Raw genomic sequence first — 16,123 nt, forward strand, 5'->3', positions numbered from 1 at the left:
AGGGGCCCGACATTAAGAATACCTCCACCCTGCCAGCGACCAGAGCAGAAAAACCAGCCAACAGAACATCAGTCAGAATAAAAAGGTTTTATGTACCACCCCCCCGACACACACACACAACAAAAGGTACCAGCCAGCTACCAGAAAGGACTGGGCGGTGCCTTCAGCCTTCATTTGCTCCAGAAATAAGTTCTATCTCAAATGCAACAAGCCCCAGTCCCGGGGGAGACGGCCCTGCAAAGAGGAGCCTGGACTCCAGGCCGGGAATGTAAGCTCTGCCTCACCCGCCTTCTTCCTCAGGCCTCCATGTGTGAAGCAGGCTTGTGGCAGGAGGTCCTGCAGCTCCACCAGGGAGGCTGAGACAGGCTAGGAGGGAGGCTGTGTCAGGGACAGAACTCACGCAGGGCTACCCCCAGACTGGCCGCAAATCAAAAAGCCTGCCTGGTTGTGATGGTCCCTTGCAGTGGCTGACATACCAAGAGGGCACCCTTCCTGGGGCCACAGGGCCTTCAGCTTGGTTACCACCCGGCCCGGGACTCTCAGCTCGTCTGGTTCTTCGCAGGTCAGTGTGGTTTCTAATCAGGAAGACGAAGAGGCGGGAGACCCAGGCCTCGGCTCTCGTGCATCTTGTCCTCGTGTACGGCAGGGGGGCCAGGGCTGCAGCGAGCTAGGAGACTGTGGTTCCCGAGGGGCTGACTAGGTCGTGGGGGAGGCTTTCTCGGGCCTCCCGCATGCGGCGCCGGGCTCGTCGGAAGGCCTCTGCAAGGGAAGCAGACACCGGAGTCAGTCGGCAGCCACAGCATGGGGGGGGGAACGTGGCCCACGTGGATGCGGGTGGCCAGCTGCGGGGAAGGGCGCCTACCCAGCACATTGTGGATGGAACTCTGCTGGCTGAATCCCTCCAGACGGTCCAGCACACTCCGCATCCTCTTCCGCAGGGAACTTGACTCCATGAAGGCCCTGCAGGGAAACTGCCACGTGGCCACGGCGGCTCTCCAGCCTCGAGGCAGGAGCCCCAGGGCAGAGGGCCAGGACCGCTCACCTGGACTGGTGCAGACAGTGCAGGCGGAAGGTGACGCTGCCTGTGGTCTCGGTGCGGAGGCCGAAGCGGCTCAGACGCTCCCCCTGCGGCATCCAGGGAACATCAGGTTTCTGCTGGGTTCTAGACCCCAGGCACCATGCTGGCTTCCTTCCCATTCTTAGTCTCATTCTTGGGGAGAACAGTTCTATTGGGGAAACGTCCCCCCTAGCACCCAGACTGCATCACCCCAAGGAATAACACTGGGTTTCCAGCCATTAACCAGGGGACATGCCAGCCTCATTTGCGAATCAACAGTCTTCTAAGCGGCCTGCTGATCCTCTGATTCCTGAGGTTTCAGGAATGGGCTGGACAGAGGAGCTGGTTATTCTGATGGGGACCCGGGAAAGCCTCTAAGGGTCCTATTTTCCAGAGCTCGCCTAGGTTCCTGGCTCGAGATGCGGCCGAGACGCCCCGCTTAGGCCACCGGAGGGAATGGGCTAAGCAATAAGCAAGCAGTGAACAAGGAAGGGGCCTTAGCCTAGATCCCGCCTTTTCCAGAAGAAACAGGGACAAAAGATCCCAGCCTCAGGTCCCCCAGAGACAAAGGTCACCTTGAAGGTTCCTGGGATCCGCACGTAGGAGAGGTCCTCCAGCTCCAGCGAGCCGCCAATGAAAAACCTCCTGAGCTCGGCCACGTGCCGAGCTCCAGGGGCCTCCACGTGGAGAGCGTCAGGGTGTGGGAGCCTGGGCAGGAAGAGGAGGATGGGGCCGGGGCCGGAAGCGCGCCTGGCCCCTCGCTGCCTCCCCAGCAGCCACACGGGCCCCGCCACTAAAACTTGTGGCCTGGTGGCAGCTCAACCTGTGGTGAGGGTCACCGCGGTGGCTGAAGGGGCCGGCGGGCAATTAATCAGACAGAAGTGCAGATTTCCGCTCTACCTGGGCACCACAACAAGGGTCTCCACCTCTCTGAGCCCCATTTTCCTCAACTGGCAAAATGGAAAGAACAAAATCTGCGCCTCACAGAGTGGCGGGGAGAATTAGATGAGAAACACTTAGCACGACGCCTGGCACACGACCGAGAAGAGCGGCAGTTATTTCTAAAGGGACACGATCCGCTCAACACACATCTGCCAGGAGCCCATGTCGCCACGCGGCTTCTCCCGAGGCTTCTCCCTAGAGGCCGGGAGTCACATCAGAGGAGCCCCGAGCAGAGACCAGAGCTGCTCACCTTCCCGGTTAGCTGTCATTTCACCCACCATCTCCAGTGAAGGCGGGGAAACATCTTCAAAAGGAACAAGGAATCTTGCGAGTTAAGTGCTTCTAGTTCCCAACCAGCCCTACTTCGCACTGGAAGTGGTGGAACCTTCTGAAGTGTTAGTCTTGCTCCTAAGGAGCTGGGGCAGGTGGGCCACACAAAGGGCAGGGACGAGAGATCACCTGGGGTGGCAGGCAGCACCACGGCCCCATAGCCTTCCACGCGGTACCTCTGCCAGAAGTCCAGGGAGAGGACCTCGCAGTAGAGCACAGGCCATGCCGGGAGAGCCTCTGCGGGAAGGGGGAGAAGCGGCCAGGTCACAGGGGCCCTCACCAGGACGGGGCCGTCGGAGGAGACCCAAGGCCCCAGATCAGCGGGACCACTCACCAGCAGACTCATCCTCGTGGAGGAAGGAGGCCTCAAATGTGAATGGGTAGGAGAAGTGGGCCACTTGATCCTAAAAAAAGAGGCATCTTATTCTATCCTCAGTGCCATGGGGTGGCCAAGGCCTCGCGGGGAATTGGTTTTCCCTGTGGCCGATGACCAGGTCACCTTCACAAGGGAAAAAGAAAAACTCTCACCCCAGGTAGGAAATAAGGGGCTGAGAGACAAAGGGCCACCCAAGTCCAAGCTGCTACCATTCTGAGAAGGGATGAGAGGGCCCTTGGACCGGGCAGCCCTGCAGAGCCCCGGCCAAGGCCAGACCCAACTCCGGAATCCTCCCCAGGCCGTCAGCCTGATCGTCTTCAGATGCCATCTGTGGGGGGAGTCCTGCTCCCTCCAGGCGCCCCTCTCATTGTCATACCATCCCCAGGGACTTGGTGGCACAGGTCTGTGTTACTCCTGAGAGCTGCTGGAAGGCAGGGCTGGACCAGTCTGAAAGCCAGAGACCACAGATGGTAAGTTAACCTGGCAGGAAGGCAAGGAACTTTGTCCGAGAAAGACACTAAGTTCCTTTATCCATTCGTTCACGCGTGCCCACACTCAGTCATTCCCTGTGTGTCTGCTGTGTGTAATGACCGATCCTTAGGGACATCTTGGTGACCAGAAAGACAAGCTCCTCCATCCTGTCTCTCAGGGGGCCAACATTCCATATGGGGGGTGGGGGGACACAGACAATCAACCAACCAACAAGAGACTATCAGGCGTGATAAATGCTAAACCAAAAATAAACAAGGTGAAGGGACTGAGTCACTTGGAGGCTCACTGAGACCGGCGGGGAGGGCACAGCACTCAGAAGTGACACTTAGGCTGAGACCCAAACTCAGCAGAACCAGCCATGCAAAGATACACCCCAAAAGCTTTCAGATGGAGGAAATGGCCTTGAAAAGGACCTCAGGTAGAAATGAACTTGACTTGCTCAAGAACAGAAAGTATGACTAGAACGCAGTGAGGGAGACACAGGCTCCATTCAGGGAATGGAGGCTGGAGTTGGTCTAAGCGGGGAGGGAAGCTGTTGGAGGTTTAAGTTCAAGAGAGACACAACTGGTTTACTTTTTTTTTTTTTTTGCTTTTTAGGGCCGCACCTGCGGCACATGGAGGTTTCCAGGCTAGGGGTCAAATCAGAGCTACAGCTGCCGGCCGACACCACAGCCACAGCAACACAGGATCAGAGCTGCATCTGCAACCTATACCACAGCTCATGACAACGCCAGATCCTTAACCCACTGCGTGAGGCCAGGGATCAACCCCGAAACCTCACGGTTCTAGTCGGATTTGTTTCCGCTGTGCCACGACAGGAACCCCTGATCCAGAACATCTCTGGAGAACGGACAGGAATTCGGACAGGACAAACGGCTGTAGGAAGCCAGAGAAAGTGAGGAATCGAGGGTGTCTCTTAGGTTTCTGGCATCAGCAACGAAGTGCACGTCATTGCCATTCTGCTAAGATGGAGAAAACCATGAGGGCGGGTTTGAAGCGAGGGGGGAATCAAAAATGCTTTTGGTTGAGAGTTCCCTTGTGGCTCTGGTTACAGCTGTGGTGTGAGTTTGATTCCTGGCCTGGGAACTTCGGCATGCTACAGGCATGACCAAGGAAAAAGAAAAAAGAAAAGAAAAAAAAAAAAAAAGATGCTTTGGTCATATTAAGCAGAAATGACAGAGAGGTAACTGGATGTGAGTCTGAAGTTCAGGGGAGAGGAGTTCCCATTGTGGCACAGTGGTTAACGAATCTGACTAGGAACCAAGAGGTTGCGGGTTCGATCCCTGACCTGCTCAGTGGGTTAAGGATCCGGCATTGCCATGAGCTGTGGTGTAGGTTGCAGATGTGGCTCGGATCCTAAGTTGCTGTGGCTGTGGTGTAGGCCAGTGGCTACAGCTCTGATTAGACCCCTGGCCTGAGAACCTCCATGTGCCATGGGAAGGGGCCCTAGAAAAGGCAAAAAGACATAAAATAAAATAAAATTAAAATAAAATAAAATAAAATAAAATAAGAAAATTAAAATAAAATAAAAAAAATAAATGAAGTTCAGGGAAGAAACAGAGGCTAGAGAGAGCAACTGGGAGTCTGAGACCTACAAACAGTACTGAAGCCACGGGAGGGGTGTGACCACCTAGGAAGACTGGAGAGAGAAAGAGAGAGAATAAGAGAAGGCCCGGCCCAGCCTTGGAGGCTCTGATAGCTGCGCATCAACAGACGGTGCAGAAACAGCCAAGGAGGCCGAAGAGCCGCCCCTGAGAGAGAAGAGAGGAGTGTGGACCCAGAAGCCACGGAGAAGCATGTGGTGAGGCAAGTGAGCAAAGGCTTCGGAGAGGCCAAGGTGGGGGAAGGCCGAGGCAGGATTTCCCATCTTGGACGTGAGCTCTGACCTTGGAAAGAACCGTGACAATGTCCGTGGAGGAGTGGGGAAGGAGCCTGACCAGAGGCCTCTGGAAAACTGCCAGGGGGGTGTAAAGAGAGAGACTTGGGAATACTACTTACTGGTAGTTGGCAATTCCAGAAAGAAGTGGACATAGAGATTGTCAGACTCGTAGCCTTGGGCTGAAACTAAGAAAACAGGCAATGGTTTCAGCTTATTCTCCCACCGCCCTTTGCACCCGACCCCGTCCTGAAGGGCCTACCCACTTGGGGAGGCAAGCCCCTCGAGGGCCAGGCGCTCTCCGTGTTTCCAGGAAAGACTCAAGCGCCGCGGACAACCTGAGGCCTCCACTGGGGTGGGCAGCACTACACCGCAGCTCTAGCTGGCACTGGCCAAGCCTCGAGGGGTTTCTGTCTGGCAGGACACTTACCTACCTCTCCATTTACAAAGAGCCGGAGGGCACCTGGGACGGTCTAAGACAGAGAGAAGCGGGGGGACAGATCAGGAGGAGGCCTGAGGGAGCCCCCAGCCCGTCCGCAAATCCCCAGAGGGCCTGACGCTGGACGTCAGATCCTGGTGTGTGACTATGAGGCGTCCTCCCCACCGGCCACTGTTTCTTCATTGCTAAATGTGTAACATAGGGGGAAAGTAACTAATTTAAATGGTGGGGAGGGCAAGAAAGTGTGGGGAGTTTATAAGAATGACCAAAAGAAGCATCCAGAAGGAATTCCCCTTGTGGCTCAGGGGTAACAAATCTGACTAGTATCCGTGAGGTTCAATCCCGGCCTCGCTCAGTGGGTTAAGGATCCAGCATTGCCGTGAGCTGCACTATAGGTCACAGATGTGGCTTGGATCTGGTGTTGCTGCCTCAGGCCGGCGGCTGCAGCTCCCATTCAACCCCTAGCCTGGGAGCTTCCATATGCCAAGGGTACAGTCCTAAAAAGAAAAAAAAAAGGAACAAAAGCATCCAGAGCTGCCCTTTGGCATCCAGGGAGAAGCCAGAGATGCCTGCTCCCTCTAGAGGGCTAAGGTCTAGGAAGAAGACAGTGTCTTTTTTTTTTTCTTTTTTTTTTTTTTAGAGCCACACCCATGGCACATGGAAGCTTCCAGCCTAGGGGTCGAATCAGAACTGTAGCTGCTGACCTACACCACAGCCACGCAGGATCCGAGCCGTGTCTGTAGCCTACACCACAGCTCACAGCAATGCCAGATCCTTAACCCACCGAGTGAGGCCAGGGATTGAACTTGTGTCCTCATGGATGTTAGATTCATTTCCGCTGAGCCATGACAGGAACTCCAACAGTTTCCTTTTTTAAGGATTTGTGTGGCTATCTTATCTACCTTTGTTTAACCCTGACCATCTCTTGCTAATGCGATACAAAAATAACAAAAGTCAATTTTTTAGAGAGCAAGAGGCGGACTACTGGGTAATTCTGCTTTTGTTTGCAGACCCAGAAGTGCAACTCCTGGAATAAGAAAAGACAAAGAATCGAACCACAGAATAATAGACTTTAACTGCTTTGTTTTGCTTTTTCTAAGCGCTGCACTATTTGAAGAACAGAAAGGATACCACCTCCCTCTCTATGGGGCACTTAGGAAAAATATCCACATGAAGAGTAAAGAAGACATTTCTCATTTCTACATTTATTTAAACTAAGACTAAAAATGAATGCATTACCATTGACAAAAATTCAAAACTACCTAAGGTGAGAAAATAAAAAGTAATCATTCCTGACATACCCCTCTCCCCACCCTTAGCCCCCTCCCGTCTCCCAATCCCTCTCCCCCCAGAGAAAGCCACCTGCAGCGTGTGTGCCCTTGGAGACCTTTTCTATGCATTAATGGTTCTACGTCAATATGCAATGTTTTAAAAACACAACAGGCTTTCCCGTCGTGGCTCAGTGGTTAATGAATCTGACTAGGAACCATGAGGTTGCGGGTTCGATCCCTGGCCTTGCTCAGTGGGTTAGGGATCTGGCGTTGCCGTGAGCTGTGGTATAGGCTGCAGACGCAGCTCGGATCCTGCGTTGCTGTGGCTCTGGTGTAGGCCGGTGGCTACAGCTCCAATTCGACCCCTAGCCTGGGAACTCCATATGCCGCGGGAGTGGCCCTAGAAATGGCAAAAAGACAAAATAAATAAATAAATAAATAAAAACACAAGAAGGACGATACTCTATGTGCTACCGTTTACTTTTCACGTGGAAGAGCGTGTCTCAGGGTCCCTGAAGAGAGGACTGCTACTGAGCTACAGTCAGGATGCTCTGGCTAGAGGACCCTGGCCGTGTGGTGCGCAGGAGACCCAGCTACTCACCATCTCAAAATCCGTGCCCACGAGGCTGCTGAGATACTCCTTGTGGCGGCCGTAGAGCTGAGGAAACAAATGGCGCCACAATTCCAGATGCCACCGCCCCAGCCCGCCCAGCGTTCGGATGCGAACGGGAGGGGAGAGCAGCAGCAGGAATGGGCAAGGCCCAGAGAGCCAGAGGCCTCAGAATCCCCGTCCACCGAAACCTGCCAGGGCGGCACGGAGGCCGTGGAGGCTGCCGGGCTGGCGCCAGCCTGGCACTCGTGCGTACATGACCTTGGGGCAGACTGCTGAGCTTCTCCATCTCCGTTTCCTCATTTATAGCAGTGCTAAGAAAAGGATTCCCCTCAAAGGGCTGTGGTGTCATCTAAGCGAAATAACTATCAGAAGGGCCTAGCACAGAGCACGCTCAATGGTCTTAGGATGATCTGATAACGGGACCCAAAGCCGGTGTCTGATGCGTCCTCGGTGCTGCTGAGTCAGGAGAGGCCACGAAGAGCCAGACCTCACGGCTGCTGACCCCAAGCTCAGCGTGGCCTCCGCGCCCAGCAGGCGGGTCCCGGGAGGCACCAGCACTTACGTCCTTGAACACGCGCTGCTCCCGCTCCTCCTCCTCGGGCTGGGCCAGGGAGGACACGTTGTCCAGCGTATACGTCCACAGCTCCTGCTTGTCCCCCTCTGTTTCGATTCTGGAAGGTCAGAGCCACCAAAGGGACTAACTCGGAAAAGACAAGATGGGCCCTCGAGGCCCGGCCTAGGGAGGAGCTGATTTCCGCTTGTTATTCGGAGATGGAACATGAGGAACCATCGGCCCGGAAGAAAGAGGGACCCTGGCTGGGCCATGTCACCCTGTCTGGATTGGCCCCTACACGCAGCGGCACCGAGAATGATTTTTACTTGACTGCACGGCTGCGGTTATCACTTTCAAAGGAGGGTAGCTGAACATTTGCAGAGAGCGGGATGCCCGGGGTCCCACGGGTCTAAGGCCTGGACGAGAACATGACCCTGGGCTGGGAATTTAAAAGCTAGAGCCGATGAAGGGCTTTCTGAGACTCTCGTCAGCCACAGGCAAGAAGTGAAGCCTTGGAAAGGCAGGCCCGTCGCCACTGTCCCCTTTCTCTCCTCACCTGTAGGGTCCTTTGAGGCCGGTGAAGTCGGGTTTTACTGTGATGACACCATTGCTGTCCACCTTCAGAGTGCAGAGGACATGTTCATGCTTCTTGTAGCCAAGCCTAGAGACCAGAGCATCAACACCAGGGTTCAAGGGCACTGGCCCCACCTCCAGGGAAAGAGCAAGAGGGATCCGGCCCACGCCAGGGGAGAAGACAGAGGCCGCAGTGAGACTGGTCCTGGTGAGATACTTTCTTCCAAAGAAAACAGTGAAGAAAAAAAGCCCTCCCTCCCACCCAGTCAGCTGGGCTGACTCTTAACAGGCCGGCGATGGTTCGTGAGAGAAGCGGAGGATGGGGGGCTGGGGGTGGGGCGGTGAGAAGCTTCGCTCACTTGCCGTAGGGCCCCAGGTCTGCCATGATGTACATTGTCTGAAGAGGGGTGTTGATGACGTGGCTGTTCCTGACGAACTCTTCTGAGGGTTCCCAGGTGACGATTCGTGACTTAAGGATGCCACCCTCCCTGGGAGACACCACAGGAAGGGTCACTTCCCTGGCACCCCCCAAAGAGCCTGAAGGAGGTGTGTGGGGGGGAACACATGCAGGTGGAGGCCCGCTGCAGAACGGGATGCTCGGGTTGGCGGGGGGAACCGAGAACACTGGCATGGGAGGACCACACAGGCTCCCCTAGCGTTCCCCCCCCGCCGCCACTGGCACTCACATCCCTCGTCTGTCCTGACGTCGCCGCCTGACATTGGCCATTCGCTCGACCAAGAATGATGGCACCTCACTGGCTGCGGTGGTCATTTTCTGACAGTGCTGGGAAGACAGAGCAGCCCTGTGTAAGCCATCTGCTCAGGGCCACATGGGACCAAGCACCTGGAGGAGCGTCTTCCTTCTGAAACCTCACACAGGACCTGAACCTAGAGGCACAGCCACCACACGGTCACACGTGCGGATGGAGGGCAGCGGAGGCACGGACAAACCAAAGAAGACACAACCAACCTCGGTTTTCCCTGAGATGGCAGCGGCTCATCATTCTCAAGAAATGAGTTTACTGATGCGAATCTCAAAATGAGTCTGCAATTTCTAAGCACATCCCAACAAAAAGCTGGGTGAGTCTGCCTGCTAGAGGCTGACATTAACTAGGTGGCTGGAAGATGCCAAATGTCACACAAGTATTCTGGGGAAAACTCTCCCATGGGTAGCTGAACACTGACTGTAATTTTCTTTTCTTTACCAAAACAGACAACCCAAATTCCTTATGCTGTCCTAGACAAACTGCGGACATAAGCCATTCCCCACGCTTAAGGAATTCCTCTTCAAACCGAATATTCGGTTTTGGTTGAATCCCATACTGAATTTTTTTCTTTTGGGTTTTAGGGCCACACCCATGGCATAAGGAAGTTCCCAGGCTAGGGGTCAAATCAGAGCTACAGCTGCCAGACTACACCACAGCCACAGCAACCTGGGATCCAAGCCACATCTGCAGCCTACACCACAGCTCACGGTAATGCCGGATCCCCAACCCACTGAGCACGGCTAGGGAGCGAACCTGAATCCGCATGGATACTAGTCAGATTCATTTCTGTTGCGCCACAACGGGAACTCCAATCCCATATTGAATTTTACCTACATTCAGACTCCACCCACCTGTCTGGTCTTATGGTGCATGGAAGAAGTCCAGTCCAGGGGCTGCTTCTCCCAGTTTGCAAGCTGCAAGTCTATCATGAGAGACGCTGCTCCCCCCTCCTCACCCCTCCCAGCAGGTAGAGAAGAGAGCGCAGCCACAGACCGTACCTACGTTCTCCAGCCTGGCTGCCTGCAGCACCCAGCAGGGCCTAGATGGGCTCTCTGCCTCCCTTAACAGGCTTCTGAATTAACACACAGCAAGGCCGGAAAACTAGGGGAGGCCAAGGGGAACGGAGCGGGGAGACTTGAGAAAGAACAATACCTCCTCCAGATTGGTGTATCTATCAGAGTCAGTGTAGGTGAAGATCCGTCGGTTCTTCCTGCCATCCGAACCCTCCAGCTTCAGAATCTCTTGCCGGTACTGATGATCCAAAGGGCTCTGACAGGCTGCTTCATTTGGTACAGATCGACTTCAAACTGAGGTCACAAGGAAAGAGAGGTCTACTGAGAATATGTCCGATTTCACTCCTATAACTGGTCAAATCAGTTCTGCAGAGCTGATGCAACGTCACACGTTTTCACAGCCAACTCTCATTTTTCTACACTAATGTGAGACAGGGGAGTCCAAGAATGTTAGCGTTAAAAGGAATCAGAGTGATCGCCTAATTCAATTCTGCTGTTACAGAATTACATACCCCAACAGTAATTCTGCTGTTTCAGGGAATGGCCCGGAGGTGAAGTGTCTTACCCAGGATCATAAAACTGGGTAGCAGTTGGCACTACATTACATTGACCTTGTAAACACTACAGTGGGAAGTATATAAACTGCTACCAGTAATTCCCACTGTGGCTCAGCAGAAAAGAAAGAATCTGACTAGTATCCATGAGGACGCAGGTTCAAGCCCTGGCCTCGATCAGTGGGTTCGGGATCCGGTGTTGCCGTGAGACGTGGTACAGGCTGCAGACGTGGCTCAGATCCCATGTTGCTGTGGCTGTGGTGTAGGCTGGCAGCTGCAGCTCCAATTTGATCCCAAGCCTGGGAACCTGCATATGCCATGGGTGCGACCCTAAAAAGACAAAAATAAATAAACTGCTATCGCCCTTCTGGAAATCCGTTTGGTGATATGCATCAAAACTCCTGCCCTGCTACCAGCTGGGTGCAGGCAGACTGAGCAGACAAGGGACACTGGCTCACCTGGCTGAAGAGCTTCTCTTGCCACCCAATCACGACCTCCTCCTCTTCATCTTCATCCGGGCGATGCCCACCTTCAAAGACAACAGAGTGAGTCAAATGCTTGAGCCAAACCAGCACCACTTCTTGCCCTGTGAAGGGTGATAACCAAAGTCCCTGCTCTTATATCTGCCACAAAACCACCTAGAGTTCACTGATTTATTAAGCACTCATCTGGACGCACTCTAGAGAGGCTGTGGATATGTACAGATGAGGACCCAAAAAGTCTTTATCACTAATTCGAATAAAAGGACGTCATGTCTTCCGGGAATTATTTAATCTAATCCAGTGTCAAGAGCTGAAATTTAGATACAAGTTGAATAGCTCTTCTTCAATCCCAATTGTCTACATTTGCTAGAAAGGGACGGTGGCATTTTTATCTTTACTATTCATGAAGCCATATATCTAGACTCCCAAACACTGTAACCTTAAGAGACTAAATAGCAGGAAAGAAAAGGAAAGATGAAAAGCTGATTTTTATTTTTTTAAAAAAAGAACCAAATCTAACAGGTCCACTCCTGGCTGACTATGCCTATTTCAGAGACACAAGTTTCACAACCCACCAGCTCACCCTCTTGCCCAGGAACATTTTGAACAGAAACAACAAAAACAGACAGACCAGTGACCTAACACAAACACACTGTTCTCTCTTCCTCACTTTTCTGGCTTCCCAGATAAGGAAAACTGCAAGAGCCCAGATGAGGTTAATACGTACATTTTCCAAGCAGACCTTAATTTTTTAATTGTGTTTTTAAAAGTGTTTATATGTATGTTTCAAGTTTGGAGCATATTTTCTCTTAGAAAAAAACAAATGCCACAAGTGGTAGTTAGGTTGACAGACAAGTTTATAACCTATCTAAAGTCTGGTATGTGCTATTTCACTACATTTGACCACAATTCAGATCAGCATCTCGGTGGTAGGAATCATGTCTTATTCAATTTTTATACAATACTACGTAGTAGTTAAAAGTGCCTGGGATCAAATCCTGGCTTCAATCATTTAGCAGCCCTGTGACTTTGAACATGAAACCCAACATCTCTAAGCCTTTTCAAAGACTACAGACCTGGGTCTACTCTGTCTCAAAGAGGTAACCTCAGCTCTAGGCCCTTCCCCCGATCCCCAAAGGGCAACATCACCACCAGATACCCACTGGCTGTTGGCTGAGGCCTAAAAGTGGCCAAGTCTATGAGGTCCTTTCCGGGCTGGGCTGCAGGCTGGTAACGGAGGTAATTGCTTGATGTGATTCTTTGCAGGTGGACTCTGCCAGGAAAAGGGAAGCCCAAAATACACATTACAAGACACAAGCCAGGAGATGATACGGGGCAAAGATGGAGAAACAAAACACAAGAGATGTGGCGGGGTGCAAGCAACAGAGGGAAGGGGAGTGGGGCACGGGGGTCCTAAAGAGGAGTGAGAACGAGAGAGTGCATTGGATACACAGGGCTCCCAGGATTTGGGAGGGTCCTGAAGCGTAGGTCTTGAAGCTGTAAGTGAAAAGGGTTCCGGGGAGCGAGGGAGACGCGGAGAGACCGGGGTGACACTGGTCAGGATTGCAAAGGGAAGTTGGGGGGGGGGGGCTTCAGCAAAAGAGAAGTGTAGTAGTTCAGGCTCCAATCATCTGAGAGCATAAAAGCATGGAGCTCTGAGGCGATGCGACTACCGGAGGCGGAGGTTGCGCACGGGGTCCCGGGAGCGATACACTGCCTCGCCCGTGTCGGTGCTCCAGACGGTGTCCGCCATGACAGCTGCGCCGCGCCACGACTGCGCCGGAAAGCGCACCGCCCCAGTTGCCTTGGTAACGGAGACGCTGGGTTCCAGCGGCTAGGGAGGTGTTGCGCCCGCAGCCCGCAATTCCCTGGGCTGCTAGGCAGCCTCGGTCCAGGGAGGCACCAGCGGACCTCCAATGTGCATTCAGACTGGGGTCCTGCAGGGTCACCACTTGTGTGTGCAAACCGAAGCTCGCTCACCCCCAAGGCCTGGACCTGATGCACTTTACAAGTGAGGAAACTAAGGCAGCGCTCTCGGCCCCTTTTATATAGATTCAGACAGAAATGGTGTTAGGGATCAAAATGAAGTGTCCTGAGTTCTCAGCTGCTGCTCGTCCCACCGCACCACATGGCCTTCCAGTGAGTGCTAGGAAACTTTGGTCTGAAAATCGATGGCTGTGACTCACAGAATGTACCTATTCTTCTCAGAGGAGTCAGGGGAGGTGATGACAGTTACTCAGACGTGGAAATAACATTCTTGGAAGAAAACAAAAGTGTGTCAGAAGATTTATTAATCCTTGTATTGGCATTCGCTGAACCAGAGAAAGAAAAAACAAGGAAGCTCACAGCAAGCAAGGAGAAGATATTGTTATACTGGTTTTCCTCTTCCATGTGTTCTTTCCGGATGTGTGTATATATATATATATATTTTTTTTTTTTTTTTTTTTTTTTGGTCTTTTTGCAATTTCTTGGGCCACTCCCGAGGCATATGGAGGTTCCCAGGATAGGGGTCGAATCGGAGCTGCAGCCACTGGCTTGCGCCAGAGCCACAGCAACTCGGGATCCGAGCTGCGTCTGCAACTTACACCACAGCTCACGGCAACGCCAGATCCTTAACCCACTGAGCAAGGGCAGGGATCGAACCCGCAACCTCATGGTTCCTAGTCAGATTCATTAACCATTGCACCACAACGGGAACTCCTCTTCCCGGATATTTTCAAGCCATCTTAGAAACTGTGCTGACCTCAGGAAAAGCCAACAAAAGGCCATTCTGAAGACATACTCCATTGGACTGTCAAAGGCAAAACACACGATAACCTCACATCTGGCTCCCTGGCACCTTGGGGCTGTCAACAGTTACCACCATTTGACTCTTGCTACTCCCCCAACAGAGTAGGCAGTTGTCCCCTGAACTCAAGATTCTCCTGCCAGTTTGATTACATGGGAGTGGGAGCCATTAGCAACAAAGCTGCTGTTGTCTAACACCCAGGACGGGCTGTAGCAATAGCCCTATTTCTTTAAGATTCAATATAGCCTAGGTGCTTTGTTTGTCCCTAATCCTCCTAGGAACCTTTTAAGTAGTTATTTGTTATTCCCATTTAATTAATGAAGGTGGGGTCTTAAAGGCTGAACTCTACTAAGTGATGAAGGAGCTGAGGTTCCAGCCCAAGTGTGTCTTTTGAAGCCTGAACACCTTCCTTCCGCTCTGCCTAACAGCCTCTTACCAACCAGTTTATTCTGTAAGAGCACACAATTTCCGACCTAGGAGATAATTATTCAACAGATGAAACCCTGAAGGAAGAACATCAGCTCTTAAAAATGGTCATTCTAGGGAGTTCCCGTCGTGGCGCAGTGGTTAGCAAATCCAACGAGGAACCATGAGGTTGTAGGTTCGATCCCTGGCCTCACTCAGTGGGTTAAGGATCCGGCATTGCCGTGAGCTGTGGTGTAGGTGGCAGACGCGGCTCGGATCCTGCGTTGCTGTGGCTGTGGCGTAGGTGGGCAGCTGTAGCTCTGATTGGACCCCTATCCTGGGAACCTCCATATGCCATGGGAGCGGCCCAAGAAATAGCAAAAAAAGACCAAAAAAAAAATGGTCATTCTAATTTTTTCTTTTAAAGTTGTGAAGAGACAACATTGTGCCACCTGAACACATGTGATAAAGGTGGAGCTTGCACCCACAGTTCAGTTTTATAATTAAATCAAACTTATACTGAAGACAATCTCACATAATTATAAGCAAAATAGGTACTGTACCTCATGGTATGGAAATATATGTTATTTGTATAAGTAACTCTAATTGAATTATTTTTATATGGGTGAACTAGTGTTTTTTAGGTTTTCTCTGTGTTTCCTGGTATAAATCAGGATTCTTAAACTTGGGGTCAGTGAGCAGGGTTCCATAATTATTTATGGGTTTGTTTTCCTTTTTATAACACACGTGTGGCATATGGAAGCTCCCAGAATCAGAGCTGCAGCTGCCAGCCTATGCCACAGCCACAGCAATGCTGGATCCAAGCCGCATTTGTGACCTATGCCAGAGCTTGCAGCAGTGCCATATCCTTAACCCACTGAGCGGGACCAGGGATCGATCCTGCATGCTCATGGATACTAGTCGGATTCGTTTCCACGGAGTCACAACAGGAACTCCCCAGGAGTTTTTTTCTTGCTTTCTTTCTTCTTCTTCTTTTTTTTTCTTTTTTGGCTGCCCGCGTGGCATATGGAGTCCCCAAGCCAGGGATCAGATCTGAGCCGCAGTTGCAACCTATGCTGCAGCTGCAGCAATACCAGATCCTTAACCCACTGTGCTTGGTGGGGGATGGAACCTGTATCCCTGCACTCCAGAGATTCCACTGATCCCATTGCACCACAGTGGGAACTCAAATCCAGGGGTTTTAAGCAGTGACTCCATGATCATCTGTCAAGGATGAGACAGATGGTGCTTCTACACCTTTAATGTGAATAGGGGTGCCTGGGAATCTTGTGAAATGCAGATTCTGGCTGGCAGGTCTGGAGTGGGCCCTGGGATTGTGTATTTCTAAACAGCTCCCTGAGGATTCTGATGCTGCAGTCCTTGGACCACACTTTGAGTAGAAAGGATAGAGTGTGGAATCCTACCATGGGTAAGAAGTTCATCTAGGTTAACAGTTTCCAAAACTGCCTGAATGTCAGATTCACCGGAGATTTCTTTTTTTCTTTTTTTTCTTTTTGTCTTTTTGCCATTTCTAGGGCCACTCCCGCGGCACATGGAGGTTCCAGGATAGGGGTCAAATTGGAACTGTAGCT

The 16,123-nt window shown here is 52.1% G+C and overlaps 1 protein-coding gene across 1 annotated transcript; it reads right to left on the reverse strand.

Moving 5' to 3' along the window:
- Nucleotides 72-13,124, reverse strand: MKS1 (Meckel syndrome, type 1). Its single transcript, XM_003131643.6, is given in 20 exon segments — nucleotides 72-759; nucleotides 863-960; nucleotides 1,043-1,125; nucleotides 1,633-1,718; nucleotides 1,721-1,765; nucleotides 2,459-2,566; nucleotides 2,664-2,733; nucleotides 3,082-3,152; nucleotides 5,196-5,261; nucleotides 5,504-5,546; nucleotides 7,385-7,441; nucleotides 7,959-8,067; nucleotides 8,506-8,610; nucleotides 8,882-9,010; nucleotides 9,209-9,306; nucleotides 10,442-10,578; nucleotides 10,581-10,596; nucleotides 11,315-11,385; nucleotides 12,502-12,611; nucleotides 13,012-13,124. Coding segments are annotated over 20 exon segments (1,674 nt in total). The 5' UTR covers nucleotides 13,092-13,124; the 3' UTR covers nucleotides 72-667.

Source organism: Sus scrofa, chromosome 12 (genome assembly GCF_000003025.6).
Source record: "Sus scrofa isolate TJ Tabasco breed Duroc chromosome 12, Sscrofa11.1, whole genome shotgun sequence".
NCBI classification, from domain to species: domain Eukaryota; kingdom Metazoa; phylum Chordata; class Mammalia; order Artiodactyla; family Suidae; genus Sus; species Sus scrofa.